The 14,129-nt window shown below is 45.1% G+C and overlaps 1 protein-coding gene across 1 annotated transcript in view; it reads right to left on the bottom strand.

Moving 5' to 3' along the window:
- Positions 1 to 48: 48 nt before the first annotated feature.
- Positions 49 to 14,129, bottom strand: part of LOC111965494 (matrix metalloproteinase-17-like) — a 15,400-nt gene continuing 1,319 nt past the window's right edge. Inside the window, exons 2-10 of the mRNA XM_070444198.1 lie at positions 12,449 to 12,809; positions 11,783 to 11,915; positions 11,427 to 11,580; positions 11,219 to 11,327; positions 10,933 to 11,110; positions 10,416 to 10,644; positions 9,469 to 9,611; positions 1,375 to 1,635; positions 49 to 897 (exon numbers count right to left, since the gene is read on the bottom strand). Of these exons, the coding sequence (XP_070300299.1) occupies positions 509 to 897; positions 1,375 to 1,635; positions 9,469 to 9,611; positions 10,416 to 10,644; positions 10,933 to 11,110; positions 11,219 to 11,327; positions 11,427 to 11,580; positions 11,783 to 11,915; positions 12,449 to 12,604 (1,752 nt within the window). The 5' untranslated portion in view covers positions 12,605 to 12,809 and the 3' untranslated portion in view covers positions 49 to 508. The remainder of the gene's footprint in view (positions 898 to 1,374; positions 1,636 to 9,468; positions 9,612 to 10,415; positions 10,645 to 10,932; positions 11,111 to 11,218; positions 11,328 to 11,426; positions 11,581 to 11,782; positions 11,916 to 12,448; positions 12,810 to 14,129) is intronic.

The raw sequence follows: 14,129 nt of genomic DNA, 5'->3' as shown, positions 1-14,129 counted from the left end.
TAAATTAGTCATCTGCGTTTATGGTTTAACAATGAAAACTGAAGGCAATAGAGTTGTTTTATTTTATTTGGTCAGATAAAACGTTCTGAAATCATCAAGTGTAGGCTGTACAACAAGGTGCTAAATGGATACATTTCACAGACAGACAAAGAGGTACACCAACAGCAGATAACTGTTCATAATTAATCTGAAATGTCCAGGACAAACATTCCTCCTTTGGGGTGTAGGGACTTCTTGGTTGTGTCCCAAATTCCCACCTTCTCCTAACCCATCCCCTGTATCACAGACCTAAGGGTAGGTATGTGGAATGGATTGTAAGGGTGCATGGTAAACTTTGTCATAGTGGAAGGTGAGAAAGGGCCTAGCACCATTGACAACAGCAGCCACAACCTGGAGGGAATGGGGGGGGTGGGGTGAGAAAGGGGGAGGCCATTGTTGAGTATTGGGACGTAGCCATGGGATAGAAGGGGGTGAGCGGAGGACGCCGTCGAGTGTATTGGAACGTAGCCTAACACCACACAGTTATCAGGGAGAGGAGAGTCAACAGCAGGGCACATATGAACGAAGTCATGCTCATGCTGCTAACTTTTGCTCCATTCAGGCAAGTGCAGGGCCAGTGCTGCAGTCCCTCTCTGTCTGTGTCTGTGTCTCTGTCTAGGCCATGGCCGCTCTGGCCACCCCTCTCTTCTCTCCCCCTCTCCTCCTTCCCCCTCTCACGGAGCTCCTGCCGTCCAGTAGGGGGAGACAGAGAGCGAGAGAAGTCGTCTAGGACAGGTGCGGAGGGGTGAGGGCAGTCCAACCAATCGGTGGCCAGGGATCGAGGGTATCCTACCGCTGGGACAGAGGCTGGGTAGGGGAACTTCCAATATGAATCTCCTTTGAAGAGGTAGATGGAGCCTGAGGAAGGGATCAGACCTGGTATTTCAATTACTTTTCAATACATTTCAAAACAAGTATTCTGATAACCTTTATTAATACACTGACTCAAATACACTCCTATACATTTAAACCAGGTATTTCAAAATGGTATTTGAAATAAGTATTTTGAAATACTTTGAAATACATTTTTGTATACTATTTGGTTTTTACAAATAACCATTAAAATATTAAAATAAAAGTACTTGTTTGGGCTGTGCATTTGAAAATACTAAAATATACAGAAAAAAAATACTCAAATACACATGTATTTGAACCCATGTCTGGAAGTGATATAGCATGGGGCTTAATTATTTATTTTGACATACATTCACACATGTACAGTATTGTACATTATGTGAGGTGTCTCACATATAATCTTTCACAGTCAGTTTCATAGAATCTCACAGTCTCTGTTTTCCTCGTTCATCTCTCTCTCACACTCACTCTCACTCTCACCGTCTCTCTCTGTCGTAATCCCGTTCACTCCTCCTCTGATGAGCTTGGTCCAGGTCTCACTCTCTTCTTCCTCTCCTCTTGCTTCCCCTTTTCCAATGTCCCCCCACATTGGTCCTTCCTCTGGGTCCCACATCAGGCCCTGCTCCTCCTCTCCTTCCTCTCCTCCCGTTCCCTCTGTCTCTCCCCCTTTCCTCAGCGCTGAGAGCGGGCGGGGGTAGCCCTCCTGGAGAGAGAGGTCATTGAACAGCCAAAACTGGGATTCTAAAACACAAAACAGAAAGAGGCAATAAAGAGTCTTCTCAAGGTTCAGGTTTGGTTTACAATTCATAAGGGTATATAAATATGGGCGGAGAGAGAAACTAGAATCATGTTCGTTTTTTCTAGATTGCTAAGACACTTTTAATGACAACACATCCGCCACGCTGATCCTCAACACAGGGGCCCCTCAGAGGTGTTGTGCTCAGTCCCCTCCTGTACTCCCTGTTCACTCATGACTGCACGGCCAGGCATGACTCCAACACGATCATTAAGTTTGCAGATGACACAACAGTGGTAGGCCTGATCACCGACAACAACGAGACAGCCTATAGGGAAAAGGTCAGAGACCTGACCATCCAGGACCTCCACACCAGGCGGTGTCAGAGGAAGGCCCGAAAAAATGTCAAAGACTCCAGCCACCCTAGTCATAGACTGTTCTCTCTGCTACCGCACGGCAAGCGGTACCGGAGTGCCACGTTTAGATCCAAGAGGCTTCTAAACAGCTTCCACCCCCAAGCCATAAGACTCCAGAACATCTAATCAAATGGCTACCCAGACTATTTGCATTGACCCCCCTCCCTACCCTCTTTTACACCGCTGCTACTCTCTGTTGTTATCATCTATGCATAGTCACTTTAATAACTCTACCTACATGTACATATTACCTCAACTACCCGGTGCCCCCACACATTGACTCTACCGCCATGTGTATAGTCTCGCTAGTTATTTTACTGCTGCTCTCTTTTGTTACTTTTATTTCTTATTCTTACTCATATTTTATTTTTATACAGTGGGGAGAACAAGTATTTGATACACTGCCGATTTTGCAGGTTTTCCTACTTACAAAGCATGTAGAGGTCTGTCATTTTTATCATAGGTACACTTCAACTGTGAGAGACGGAATCTAAAACAAAAATCCAGAAAATCACATTGTATGATTTTTAAATAATTAATTTGCATTTTATTGCATGACATAAGTATTTGATCACCTACCAACCAGTAAGAATTCCGGCTCTCACAGACCTGTTAGGTTTTTCTTTAAGAAGCCTCCTGTTCTCCACTCATTACCTGATAACTGCACCTGTTTGACTCGTTACCTGTATAAATACACCTGTCCACCAACACTCAATCAAACAGAATTCCAACCTCTCCACAATGCCAAGACCAGGAGAGCTGTGTAGGACATCAGGATTAAAATTTGTAGACCTGCACAAGGCTGGGATGGGCTACAGGACCAATAGGCCAAGCAGCTTGGGTGCAGAAGGAAACAACTGTGGCGCAATTATTAGAAAAATGGAAGAAAGTTCAAGATGCACGGTCAATCACCCTCGGTCTGGGGCTCCATTGCAAGGATTTCACCTCGTGGGGCATCAATTATCTGAGGAAGGTGAGGATTCAGACCCAGAACTACACGGCAGGGACCTGGTCATGACCTGAAAGGAGAGCTGGGACCACAGTCTCAAAGAAAACCATTAGTAAACACACTACGCCGTCATGGGATTAAAATCCTGCAGCGCACGCAAGGGTCCCCTCTTAAGCCAGCGCATTCAGGCCCGTACGAAGTTTGACCAATGACCATCTGGATGATCCAGAGGAGGAATGGAGAAGGTCATGATTGTCTGATGAGACAAAATAGAGCTGTTTGGTCTAAACTCCACTCGCCGTGTTTGAGGAGAGAAAGTATGAGTACAACCCCAAGGAACACCATCCCAACCGTTGAAGCATTGGAGTGGAAGACACATTCTGTGGGATGGCTTACCATTGGACCATGACAGGAATCCCTCTTCTTATTACTAGTGTCAAATAACCCTCTTGGAGCAAACTGACGACTTTTGAATAGCACCAATGAATAGGAAAATACGCGGCCTCCTCGCCTCCTCCTCCCTCCATTCCCTTCTTCCGTCCTTCTCTCCCCCTCCTGTTTTCTGCAAAGGGGACAGGACGACTGCACCGTATTGAGGGAGGATGGATGGGGCCATTGTATCTCGAGATCTTTGCCAACAACCTCCTTCCCTTCAGGTAAGATGCATTGAAGATGGGTCGTGGCTGGGTCTTCCAGCATGACAACGACACGAAGGCACACAATCCATTGCAACTTAAGGAGTGCTCCGTAAGAAGAATCTCAAGGTCCTGGAGGTGGCCTAGCCGTCTCCAGACCTGAACCCAATAGAAAATCTTTGGAGGAGCTGAAATCCGTATTGCCCAGCGACAAGCCCCGAAACCTGAAGGATCTGGAGAAGATCTCTGTAGGAGGAGTGGGCCAAAATCCCTGCTGCAGTGTGTTGCAAAACCTAGTTCAAGAACTACATGAAACGTATGACTCTCTGTCATGCAAACGAAAGGTTTCTGTACCAAATAATTAAGTTTCGCTTTTCTGATGTATCAAATACTTATTGTCATGCAATAAAATGCTAATTAATTTACTTAAAAATCCTACAATGTGATTTTTTCGGTGATTTTTGTTTTAGATTACGTTCTTCTCATATGTTTTGAAGTGTACCTATGATAAAAATGACAGACCCTAATGCGATGCTGTCTTGTGTAGAGTTAGGATAGAACCTCGCATAATGATTCGGATCAGTGTAGATCATTAATGTACGTTTTTGTTCTCCTCCACTGTTATATTTTTTAAACTGACGATTGTTGGTTAGGGGCTCGTTAAGGGAAGCATTTCACTGTAAGTCTAAACCTGTTGTATTCCGGCGCATGTAAACTAAGGTCTACACCTGTTGTATTCGGCGCAGACTCAAACAGCCTTGGTTTCTCTCAAATGACTGCCTCGCCTGCGTTCACGCCAACTACTTATCAGATAGAGTTCAGTGTGTCAAATCGGAGGGCCTGTTGTCCGGACCCTCTGGCAGTCTCTGTGGGGGTGCCACAGGGTTCAATTCTCCGGCCGGACTCTTTTTCTCTGTATACATCAATGATGTTGCTCTCTGCTGCTGGTGATTCTCTGATCCACCTCTACGCAGAACATTCCTGTATACTTCTGGCCCTTTCTTTTGGCCACTGTTTAACTAACCTCCAGGACGAGCCTTCAATGCCATAAAACTCTCTTCAGTGCCCTCCAACTGACTCTTACATTGCACAGTAAAAACTAACTGGCATGCTGCTTTCATATCAACCGATTGCTGCCCGCACGCTGCCCGCCCTGGCCAGGCATCATACTCTGGACGGTTCTGACTTAGATATGTGGACAATTACAAATACAGTGGGGAGAACAAGTATTTGAATTAGCACTGGCCGATTTTGCCGATTTTCCTACTTACAAAGCATGTAGAGGTCTGTAATTTTTTATCATCAGGTTACACTTCAACTGTGAGAACGGAATCTAAAACAAAAATCCGAAAATCACATGTATGATTTTTAAGTAATTAATATTCAGCATTTATTGCATGACATAAGTATTTGATACATCAGAAAAGCAGAACTTAATAATTTTGTACAGAATCCTTTGTTTTGCAATTTCACAGATATCATACGTTTCCTGTAGTTTCCTGTGACCAGGTTTGCACACCTGCAGCAGGGATTTTTGGCCCACTCCTCCATACAACCTTACTCCAGATTATCCTTCAGGTTTCGGGGCTGTCGGCTGGGCCAAATACGGACTTTCAGCTCCCTCACAAAGATTTTCTATTGGGTTTCAGGTCTGGAGACTTGGCTAGGCCCACTCCAGGACCTTGAATACTTCTTACGGAGCCACTCCTTTAGTTGCCCCGTGCTGTGTGGTTTCGGGTCGTTGTCCATGCTGGAAGACCCAGCCACGACCATCATCAATGCTCTTACTGAGGGAAGGAGGGTATGTTGGCTAAGATCTCGGCCAATACATGGCCCCATCTCATCCTCCCCTCAATACGGTGCAGTCGTCCTGTCCACCTTGTTGCCAGAAAAGCATCCCCAAAAGAATGTGTTTCCACCTCCATGCTTAACGGTTGGATGGTGTTTCTTGCGGGTTGTACTCATCCTTCTTCTTCCTCCCAAACACGGCCGATGGAGTTTAGACCAAAAAGCTCTATTTTTCAATCATCAGACCACATGACCTTCTCCATTCCTCCTCTGATCATCCCAGATGGTCCATTGGGCAAACTTCAAGACGGGCCGGACATGCGCCTGCCTTGAGCAGGGGGAACCTTGTGTGCGCTGCAGGGATTTAATCCATTGACGGCGTACGTGTGTTACTAATGGGTTTTCTTTTGAGACTGTTTGGTCCCAGCTCTCTTCAGTCATTGGACCAGGTTCTGGCCGTGTAGTTCTGGGCTTGATCCCTCACTCTTCCTCATGATCATTGATGCCCACGAGGTGAGATCTTGCATGGAGCCCCAGACCGAGGGTGATTGACCATCATCTTGAACTTCTTCTATTTTCTTCTATTTTCTAATAATTGCGCCAACAGTTGTTGCCTTTCTCACAAGCTGCTGCCTATTGTCTGTAGCATCCCAGCCTTGTGCAGGTCTACAATTTTATCCCTGATGTCCTTACACAGCTCTCTGGTCTTGGCCATGTGGAGAGGTTGGAGTCTGTTTGATTGAGTGTGTGGACAGGTGTCTTTTATACAGGTAAACGAGTCCAAACAGTGCAGTTAATACAGGTAATGAGTGGAGAACAGTGAGGGCTTCTTAAAGAAAAAACTAACAGGTCTGTGAGAGCCGGAATCTTACTGGTTGTAGGTGATCAAATACTTATGTCATGCAATAAAATGCAAATGAATTACTTAAAAAATCATACAATGTGATTTTCAGGATTTTTGTTTTAGATTCCGTTCTCCACAGTTGAAGTGTACCTATGATCCAAAATTACCAGACCTCTACATGCGTTGTAAGTAGGAAAACCTGCAAAATCGGCAGTGTATCAAAAACTTGTTCTCCCCACTTGTACTCAGGTTCTGTTAATTGACTGTTATACTCTCCTTCCAGACTCACATTAAGCATCTCCCATCCAAATCAATTCTAGAAATCACTTGCCTATTTTCGCCACAAAACATCCTTCACTCATGCTGCCAAACATTACACTCGTAAAACTGACTATCCAGTACCTCGACTTGACTTCGGTGATGTATTTTACAAAAATAGCCTCCAAAACACTCTCTCAGCAAATTGGATTGCCAGTCTATCACAGTGGCCATCCGTTTTGTCACAGCAAGCCCCAATTACTACCCACCACTGTGACCTGTATGCTCTCGATTGGCCTTCTGGCGGCTTCGTTCAATTTCGTTAACGTCTCAAACCCACTGGCTCCAGGTCATCTGCAAGACTTTGCTAGGTAAAGCCCCACCTTATCTCAGCTCACTGGTCACCGATAGCAGCCCCCACCCGTAGCACCGGCCTCCAGCAGGTATATTTCACTGGTCACCCCCAAAGCCAATTCCTCCTTTGGCCGCCTTTCCTTCCAGTTTCTGCTGCCAATGACTGAAAACGAACTGCAAAATCACTGAAGCTGGAGACTCATTCTCCCTCACTAACTTAAGCACCAGCTGTCAGAGCAGCTCACAGATCACGCCACCTGTACACCTTGTAGACAGACCCACAACTCTCTTCCCATTCTTGTAAATAGCCCATCCAACTACCTCATTCCCATACTGTTATTTATTTGATTTATTTTGCTCCTTTGCACCCCAGTATCTCTACTTGCACATTCATCTTCTGCACATCTATCACTCCAGTGTATAATTGCTATATTGTAATTATTTCGACACAATGGCCTATTTATTGCCTTACCTCCCTTATCCTACCTCATTTGCACACACTGTATATATACTTTTTCCATTGTATTATTGACTGTATGTTTGTTAATTCCATGTGTAACTCTGTGTTGTTGTTTGTGACGCACTGCTTTGCTTTTTCTTGGCCAGGTCGCAGATGTAAATGAGAACTTGTTCTCAACTAGCCTACCTGGTTAAATAAAGGTGAAAGAAAAAATAAACATTTGATTTGATCTCCATCATATCCTAATGAGCACAACAGTATTCTTCAGTAAATAATTTCTCATTGCTTTCACATTGCAAAAGCTAAGCACATTTTTGCAAAACAGTAAACACAACTCTCTACAAAAAACGCAAAACTCAGTTGAGTAAATAATGACAAACAAAATGTAAACATTTGTTCACAGCTGATACAAATTACTCCCATGAATGTGCACCTCTTCTGCACGGGTGCAAACCTTCTTTGAACAATTGTTCAATCTGCAATCAGTCCTTATTCATGTATTAAAGAGGTTACCTCTGAGTAGCTGAATGCAAGCATGGACCAAGTAAGAGGCTGAGGGCAAGGACAAAGGAGCGGTAAAGGGGCCCATAAAGGAAGATAGTTCAGCTCTCAGTTAAAATGGAAAAAGGTCAAATAAAGCTGTTTGTTTCTGGATATTCATGCTCTTGAGTGACATTGTTTCTGCTTTGGTGTCACGTCTACTCCCCCTCTCCAACACTCGACGTCGCCGGTCTACTAACCACCCGTCCTGGCAACCCATCATTACACATTTCTGTGCTTTATCATCAGACACACCTGGACTTCATCACTTCCCTGATTACTCAACCTTTATCAAGCACTCCATCGTATTCACCCCTCAGGCAGTATTGTTTATGTTTCCATGTTTAACGCTTCCTTTGTTTTGTATCGTTCCATGTTCTTCGTAATTAAATTCACTAACTGCACTTGTTTCCTGACTCCCAGCATCTACTTTACAATTGGTCATCTTTGGTAAAATCCTTTTTAGGAAAAAATAATACAGCCCATGCTGTGATAATATGTTTACTTACCTTTTATGGTGCATACTATAATTATAGTATCAACCAATGTTACAGACCTACAAAAGAGGGTTAGCCATTGGCCAGCAGCATACCACCCTGTGACCCACTGCTGGCTTGCATCTGAAGCTAAGCAGGGTTGGTCCTGGTCAGTCCCTGGATGGGATATCAGACGCTGCTGGAAGTGGTGTTGGAGGGCCAGTAGGAGGTACTGTTTCCTCTGGATTAAAAAAATATTCCAATCCCCCAGGGCATTGATTGCGGACATTGCCCTGTGTAGGGTGCTATCTTTCGGATGGGACGTTAAACGGGTGTCCTGGCTCTCTGTGGTCACTAAAGATCCCATGGCACTTATCATAAGAGTAGGGGTGTTAATCCTGGTGTCCAAGCTAAATTCCCAATCTGGCCCTCAAAATCATGGTCACTTAATCATCCCCAGTTTACAATTGGCTCATTCATCCTCCTCTCTCCTGTAACTATTCCCCAAATCATTGCTGTAAATGAGAATGTGTTTTCAGTCACTTTCCATGTAAAGTAAGGGTAAAGAAACATCTTAGGATGTGTTGTAGTCAGTATTTATTGGGCCATTGTGTAACGATTGATTGAAATAATCAATCAAATGTATTTATAAAGCCCTTCTTACATCAGCTGATGTCACAAAGTGCTGTACAGAAACCTGGCCTAAAACCCCAAACATCAAGCAATGCAGGTGTAAACTTTTCAATGAATACCTTTTCATGACATAACAGGCTGTATGTTTTGATGGAGGTAGTTGATTTTGTGCAATGTATTTGATGTTTTGACTGTCATTTTGACAAATGTGCTCAAGCAATCGATAAACTTGAACAGTTTAGTCAGTTGAGTAGCACTTATTCTCCTCTGTTCATAATGTGTCACTGATGCATTGTGATGCTATGTGGAGTAGAATAATCAGACTAATCTAAGTTAGTCAGTTTATCATTTCCCTTCTACATGGTTAAGGTTAGGAGTCAGGGATGGAATACTGATCCTAGATCTGTGGCTTAGGGCAACTTCTACCCAGAGCTATCTGTGTGGAGGTCTAGTGTGTGGGGTGGCTGGGGTCAGAGGTTACCTACCAGTGATGAAGATTATGGCGTGGTCCGAGTGTCTCTCCAACACAGCCTGCAGAGGGGGCAGGTTAGGGGGCAGACCCCCCCACAGCCTCCTCACCAAGGCCCCCCGGCCCGACACCAGCCCCCCAGTACTGACCCGCCACATACTCAGCCCTGCCAGAGAGGGAGGTTGGTCAGGAGGTGACAGATGAGAAAGGGAAGGACAAGAATGTAGCCGGTGAAGGAGTGCGGGAGCGAGGTGAGGAACAGAAAGGAGGAAGGCACGGTAGGAAAGGTAGAACGGAAGAGAAAGGACGATGGGTGAGGAAAGAATGACAAGAGGTGAGACCAGAGATGAGTTCAGTACACAGGACCTGTAAATTGTGGTTTATATCCACCGGGGGCGGATGATGCCAGTAAATAATGAAGGGAACGCTGGGGACAATAGTCACAGCAGAACCCAACAAACAGGCAGCCTGGACCTACACCACACCTCACCTTTAAAAGAAGAACGTCTCTCCCCTAAATTGTTGGCCACTGCATCAAAAGCTAGTGTTAAAGCGTCTACAGAATGTCTGAAAGAGAGAGCGAGCAGCAAAGAGAGGGCAGGAGTGAAATGGAGGGAGGGAGGGAGGGAGGGGAGGGAGGGAGGGAGGGAGGGAGGGAGGGAGGGAGGAGGGAGGGAGGGAGGGAGGAGGAGGAGGAAGGAGGGAAGGCCGACAGAGTAAATTATTTGTTGAGTGGTAACCCTTATCTCTTTTGTTTCCCCTTCTGTGTCCTTGTGTCTAAGTGATGCCAGTACCTGTTGTCTGTGTCGGTGTCGTGCCTGTCGGCGAATGCGCAGCTTTGAGGTTAGGAGCCAATCCGGGGAACGTCTGTGACCATGAGATGATTTCTATTAATCGCTGCAACACACAACACCGTCGTTTCAGAACCAAACCACACACACACACACACACACACACACACACACACACACACACACATATACACATACACAGACACACACACACAGAGACTGACCGTAGAGCCTGGTGATGTGCTCCAGATCGTGGGGGCCCAGGCGGTAGTGTAGAGGATCTCCTACGGGGCTCTGGTAGTAGGGTCTCATCACAGAGCGCCTGGCAGATGAGTGGGACAAACCCAGGGCATGGCCAAACTCATGCACCAGGACCGTGAACAGGTCAGTACCCTCAGAGGCTGGGGTGAGGTGGGGAAGGGGGGTTGGTTCAGGTTAGGGCGATTGTTAGTAGTGTGTTGACTGCGTCCATAACATTCTCCAAATTGAAAACGTACATCCAAACCCATTTCTATTGTGAACCTCAGTGGAGACTCAAACTTAAATTCCACCTACCTTACCAGAGGGCTATCAGTGCAATACGAATACCTACCCTTAACTTTCAGATCTACTGTTTGATTTGGAATCGGGCCCTTTGAATCCCCCAGTACCTCTCTCTGCTGTCTCTGGGTCTTTTTGTTGTCACTCACCTGGCTGGCGGAACGCCCACTCCTCCTCAGCATCCAGGTGTACTCCGCCCGCTCTAGCAGGGTCAGAGGGGAAAAAGGCGTGGCCAACAGCTCCCCCTGCCCCATCGAAGGGGTATCCATCACCATGGAAACCATGGAGGAAGTCCACCTGCATGTCTGCCCCTTCTGAGCCTCCCACCTGGTATTGGATTAACAGGAAGTGAGGTCAGAGAGAGAGAGAGAGAGAGCGAGAGAAAGAGGGGGTAATCTTTGTATTCAACTAACACATCCAGGGAAAGAGACTGACCTCGTGGAACTCCAGTGGGGTTGGGTCTGCCCACACCCTCAGGGCGTAAAACACCAGGGAACGAATCGTCTCACGGGAGAGGGAGGAGGAGGTGGGGTATGAACGCAACCTAGGGAGAATTAGAGAGGTATTGAGAGTGAAAGTGACAATGGGTTGATTAGTGAGATACAGAGATGAAGGAGGAATAGTGAGCAGTAGTCTAATGAACCTCCAGTTGATGTTCCTTCGTGTCCATGTGGTCACAGCCCTCTTTCTCCTCAGGCTCTGCCCCTCCTGGAGCTGATTGGCCAGTGGTTTTGGCTCCTCCCCTTCATCTGGCAGTGAACATCGTGGGGCTCGCATCAGAGCCAGTGTCTCCTCATCTGAGAGAGGACAGAGAGAGAGGAGGTCAACAATAGGTCAGTAACACAGGAGTGAAGGAGAGAGAAAGAGAGAGCGAGAGAGAGAGAGAGAAAGCGAGATCGGGAGATAAAAAGAGACAGAGACGGAGGAGTGAGAGAGAGCAACACAGAGAGGATGGATATAATCAACCTAATTTTCCCAACCCTATTTCTATTTTCTCACCTGCAACTCCTGTATCCTCGAGGCCTGCGAACCTCTGCATGGCTCTAACAGCATGAGTGACAGCTGTCCAGGCCTGTAGCTGTCCAGTAGAGGGGTCTGAGGGCGGGAGGTAGCCATACCTGGTCAGCCAATCCTGGGACAGGAAACAGAGGCATTGCATTGAGAGGCATTATAGTAGGTCAGTCCTAAAACGTTATTTGTGCTGCTTAGAGACATATGTTGAGTAGCAGAAGTGGACGTTTTGAGAGGGTAAAGAGATCACTAAGCTAAGTGAAGATTAGATAAGTGAAAATCAGAGTTTGACTGCTCTTCAAAGTGTGTATGTACAGTATCTAGACTAATTCTGTGAAGGTACAGCTCCATGTCCATGATGGCCCAGTTTCACAATAAAACATATAGGCTTGCTCAACACTCTGGCCTTGCAGGCAACGATGTCAAGTGAAAAAAGTGTATGATACAAAATCCGATAAGGGCATATGATTTATCACTTTGGTAGTGAATTTGTATTCACATTTTTTTCTATTCACTATTTCACTCTTTTTTTGTGTGACTATTTTCACTTCAAAGGCCATCATAAATGATAGCAACTTGCTGAAATAAATAATCCATGCTGAATGAATAATAAAATAGCCCTAGGGTATTATACGCCTCCGCATTTCCCCTCACCACCAGTCCTGTGCTTTGGTCGTCAGTGGGGGTAACAGGAGCAGAGGTGGATGCTGTTGTGTCCGTTGGGGCAACTGTCGAGCCTTGGACCCCGGCCACGGACACGGTTTGCGTGCACGCGCACAGCAGGAGAAAACTCCACGCTGCTTCCTTCATCCCGCTGGCACTCGCATGTTCCAAAGAAACTCGCAAAACAAAATTGGAGTGAACATTTATCGCCTTAGGTCAGTTCATCCAGGTGAGGGGTCCGGGTCTCCGAAGTGTCATCCGTCCTTCATGGTCGGGTTGACGTGAGGAGTGAAGACAAGCTGTGACAGGACCGGTGCTTCTCGGGACGTTTTGGCACTGCTGGTAAAACGCTCTGGAGATGGGAGAGCACCGGTTTACATGTTAGTTTTCTGCTGTTGTTGCCAAAGAAAACTTTCATGCTATCTCTGATCATGCTGTCATTACATTACACACTTTATGTTAAAGGCTTTAAATGGCTTTACAAAGCTTGGCCTTTGCACTATATGTCGCAAATCCTTTAAACATGCAGAGGTATATACATTATCATAACAGCCCAGCACTGTATCGCAACGAAGCTGTATAGCCTAGTTTTTTACTCAGCAGAAAAGTGAGTAAATCTCCTTTATCATTGAGAAAATTGAAATATGTAGCCAAAATAATGCAAAGATACAATATTATACTGAAAATAATGATGAATGAAAATGTCAATGAAGATAGTCAGGAGATGGAGGCTACATACAGTTGAAGTCGGAAGTTTACATACACCTTAGCCAAATACATTTAAACTCAGTTTTTCACAATTCCTGACATTTAATCCTAAAAGTTCCCCGTCTTAGGTCAGTTAGGATCACCACTTTATTTTAAGAATGTGAAATGTCAGAATAACAGTAGAGAGAATTATTTATTTCAGCTTTTATTTATTTCGTCACATTCCCAGTGGGTCAGAAGTTTACATACACTCAATTAGTATTTGGTAGCATTGCCTTTAAATTGTTTAACTTGGGTCAAACGTTTTGGGTAGCCTTCCACAAGCTTCCCACAATAAGTTGTGTGAATTCTGGCCCATTCCTCCAGACAGAGCTGGTATAACTGAGTCAGGTTTGTAGGCCTCCTTAAGAGAGAGATTTTGTTTCATCAAAGAACAGGTGGGACATTTCTCGCATAAAACATTGTCCCATGGTGGCAGGTTGCAAACCATAGTCAGTGTGAGTTTTTGGGAATTTACTCGTCCAATGGATGAATGCCATGGACTTGTGTGATGTCTAGTAGAGATTTTTGTTTTGTTTTTTTTTTTTCGTTGTAGGTTTTGCGCGCTGATTTCTTTTGATTTTTGCGAATGATTTCTTGAAGCAATAGAGGGCATTGAGTTTTGAAGGTAGGTCAATCTCGGTGCCTGTCAAATACATCCAACAGGTTACACCTCCAGATTTTGACGGTGCAAATGGTATTGTCAATTTGAGTTCCTATCGAGTGGTAAGCTTCTAAAGCCATAACATATCGATTTTTGGAATTTGTCTTGCAAGCTATTTTTAAAGCTTACAGGTCAACTTAGTGGTAGTGTAAGGCTTTCTTGGAACAGGCCACGGTGGAAAATTGTGATATCAGTGATTATATAGTTGAAGTATTCTGTCTGTCGAACATTTGTTTGGATAAAATTTACTTGGTGTCATAT

Source organism: Salvelinus sp. IW2-2015, linkage group LG6.2, assembly GCF_002910315.2.
Source record: "Salvelinus sp. IW2-2015 linkage group LG6.2, ASM291031v2, whole genome shotgun sequence".
NCBI classification, from domain to species: Eukaryota; Metazoa; Chordata; class Actinopteri; order Salmoniformes; family Salmonidae; genus Salvelinus; species Salvelinus sp. IW2-2015.
The sequence above is the reverse complement of the archived record's forward strand: the minus strand, read 5'-3'. Positions and strand labels throughout refer to the sequence as shown.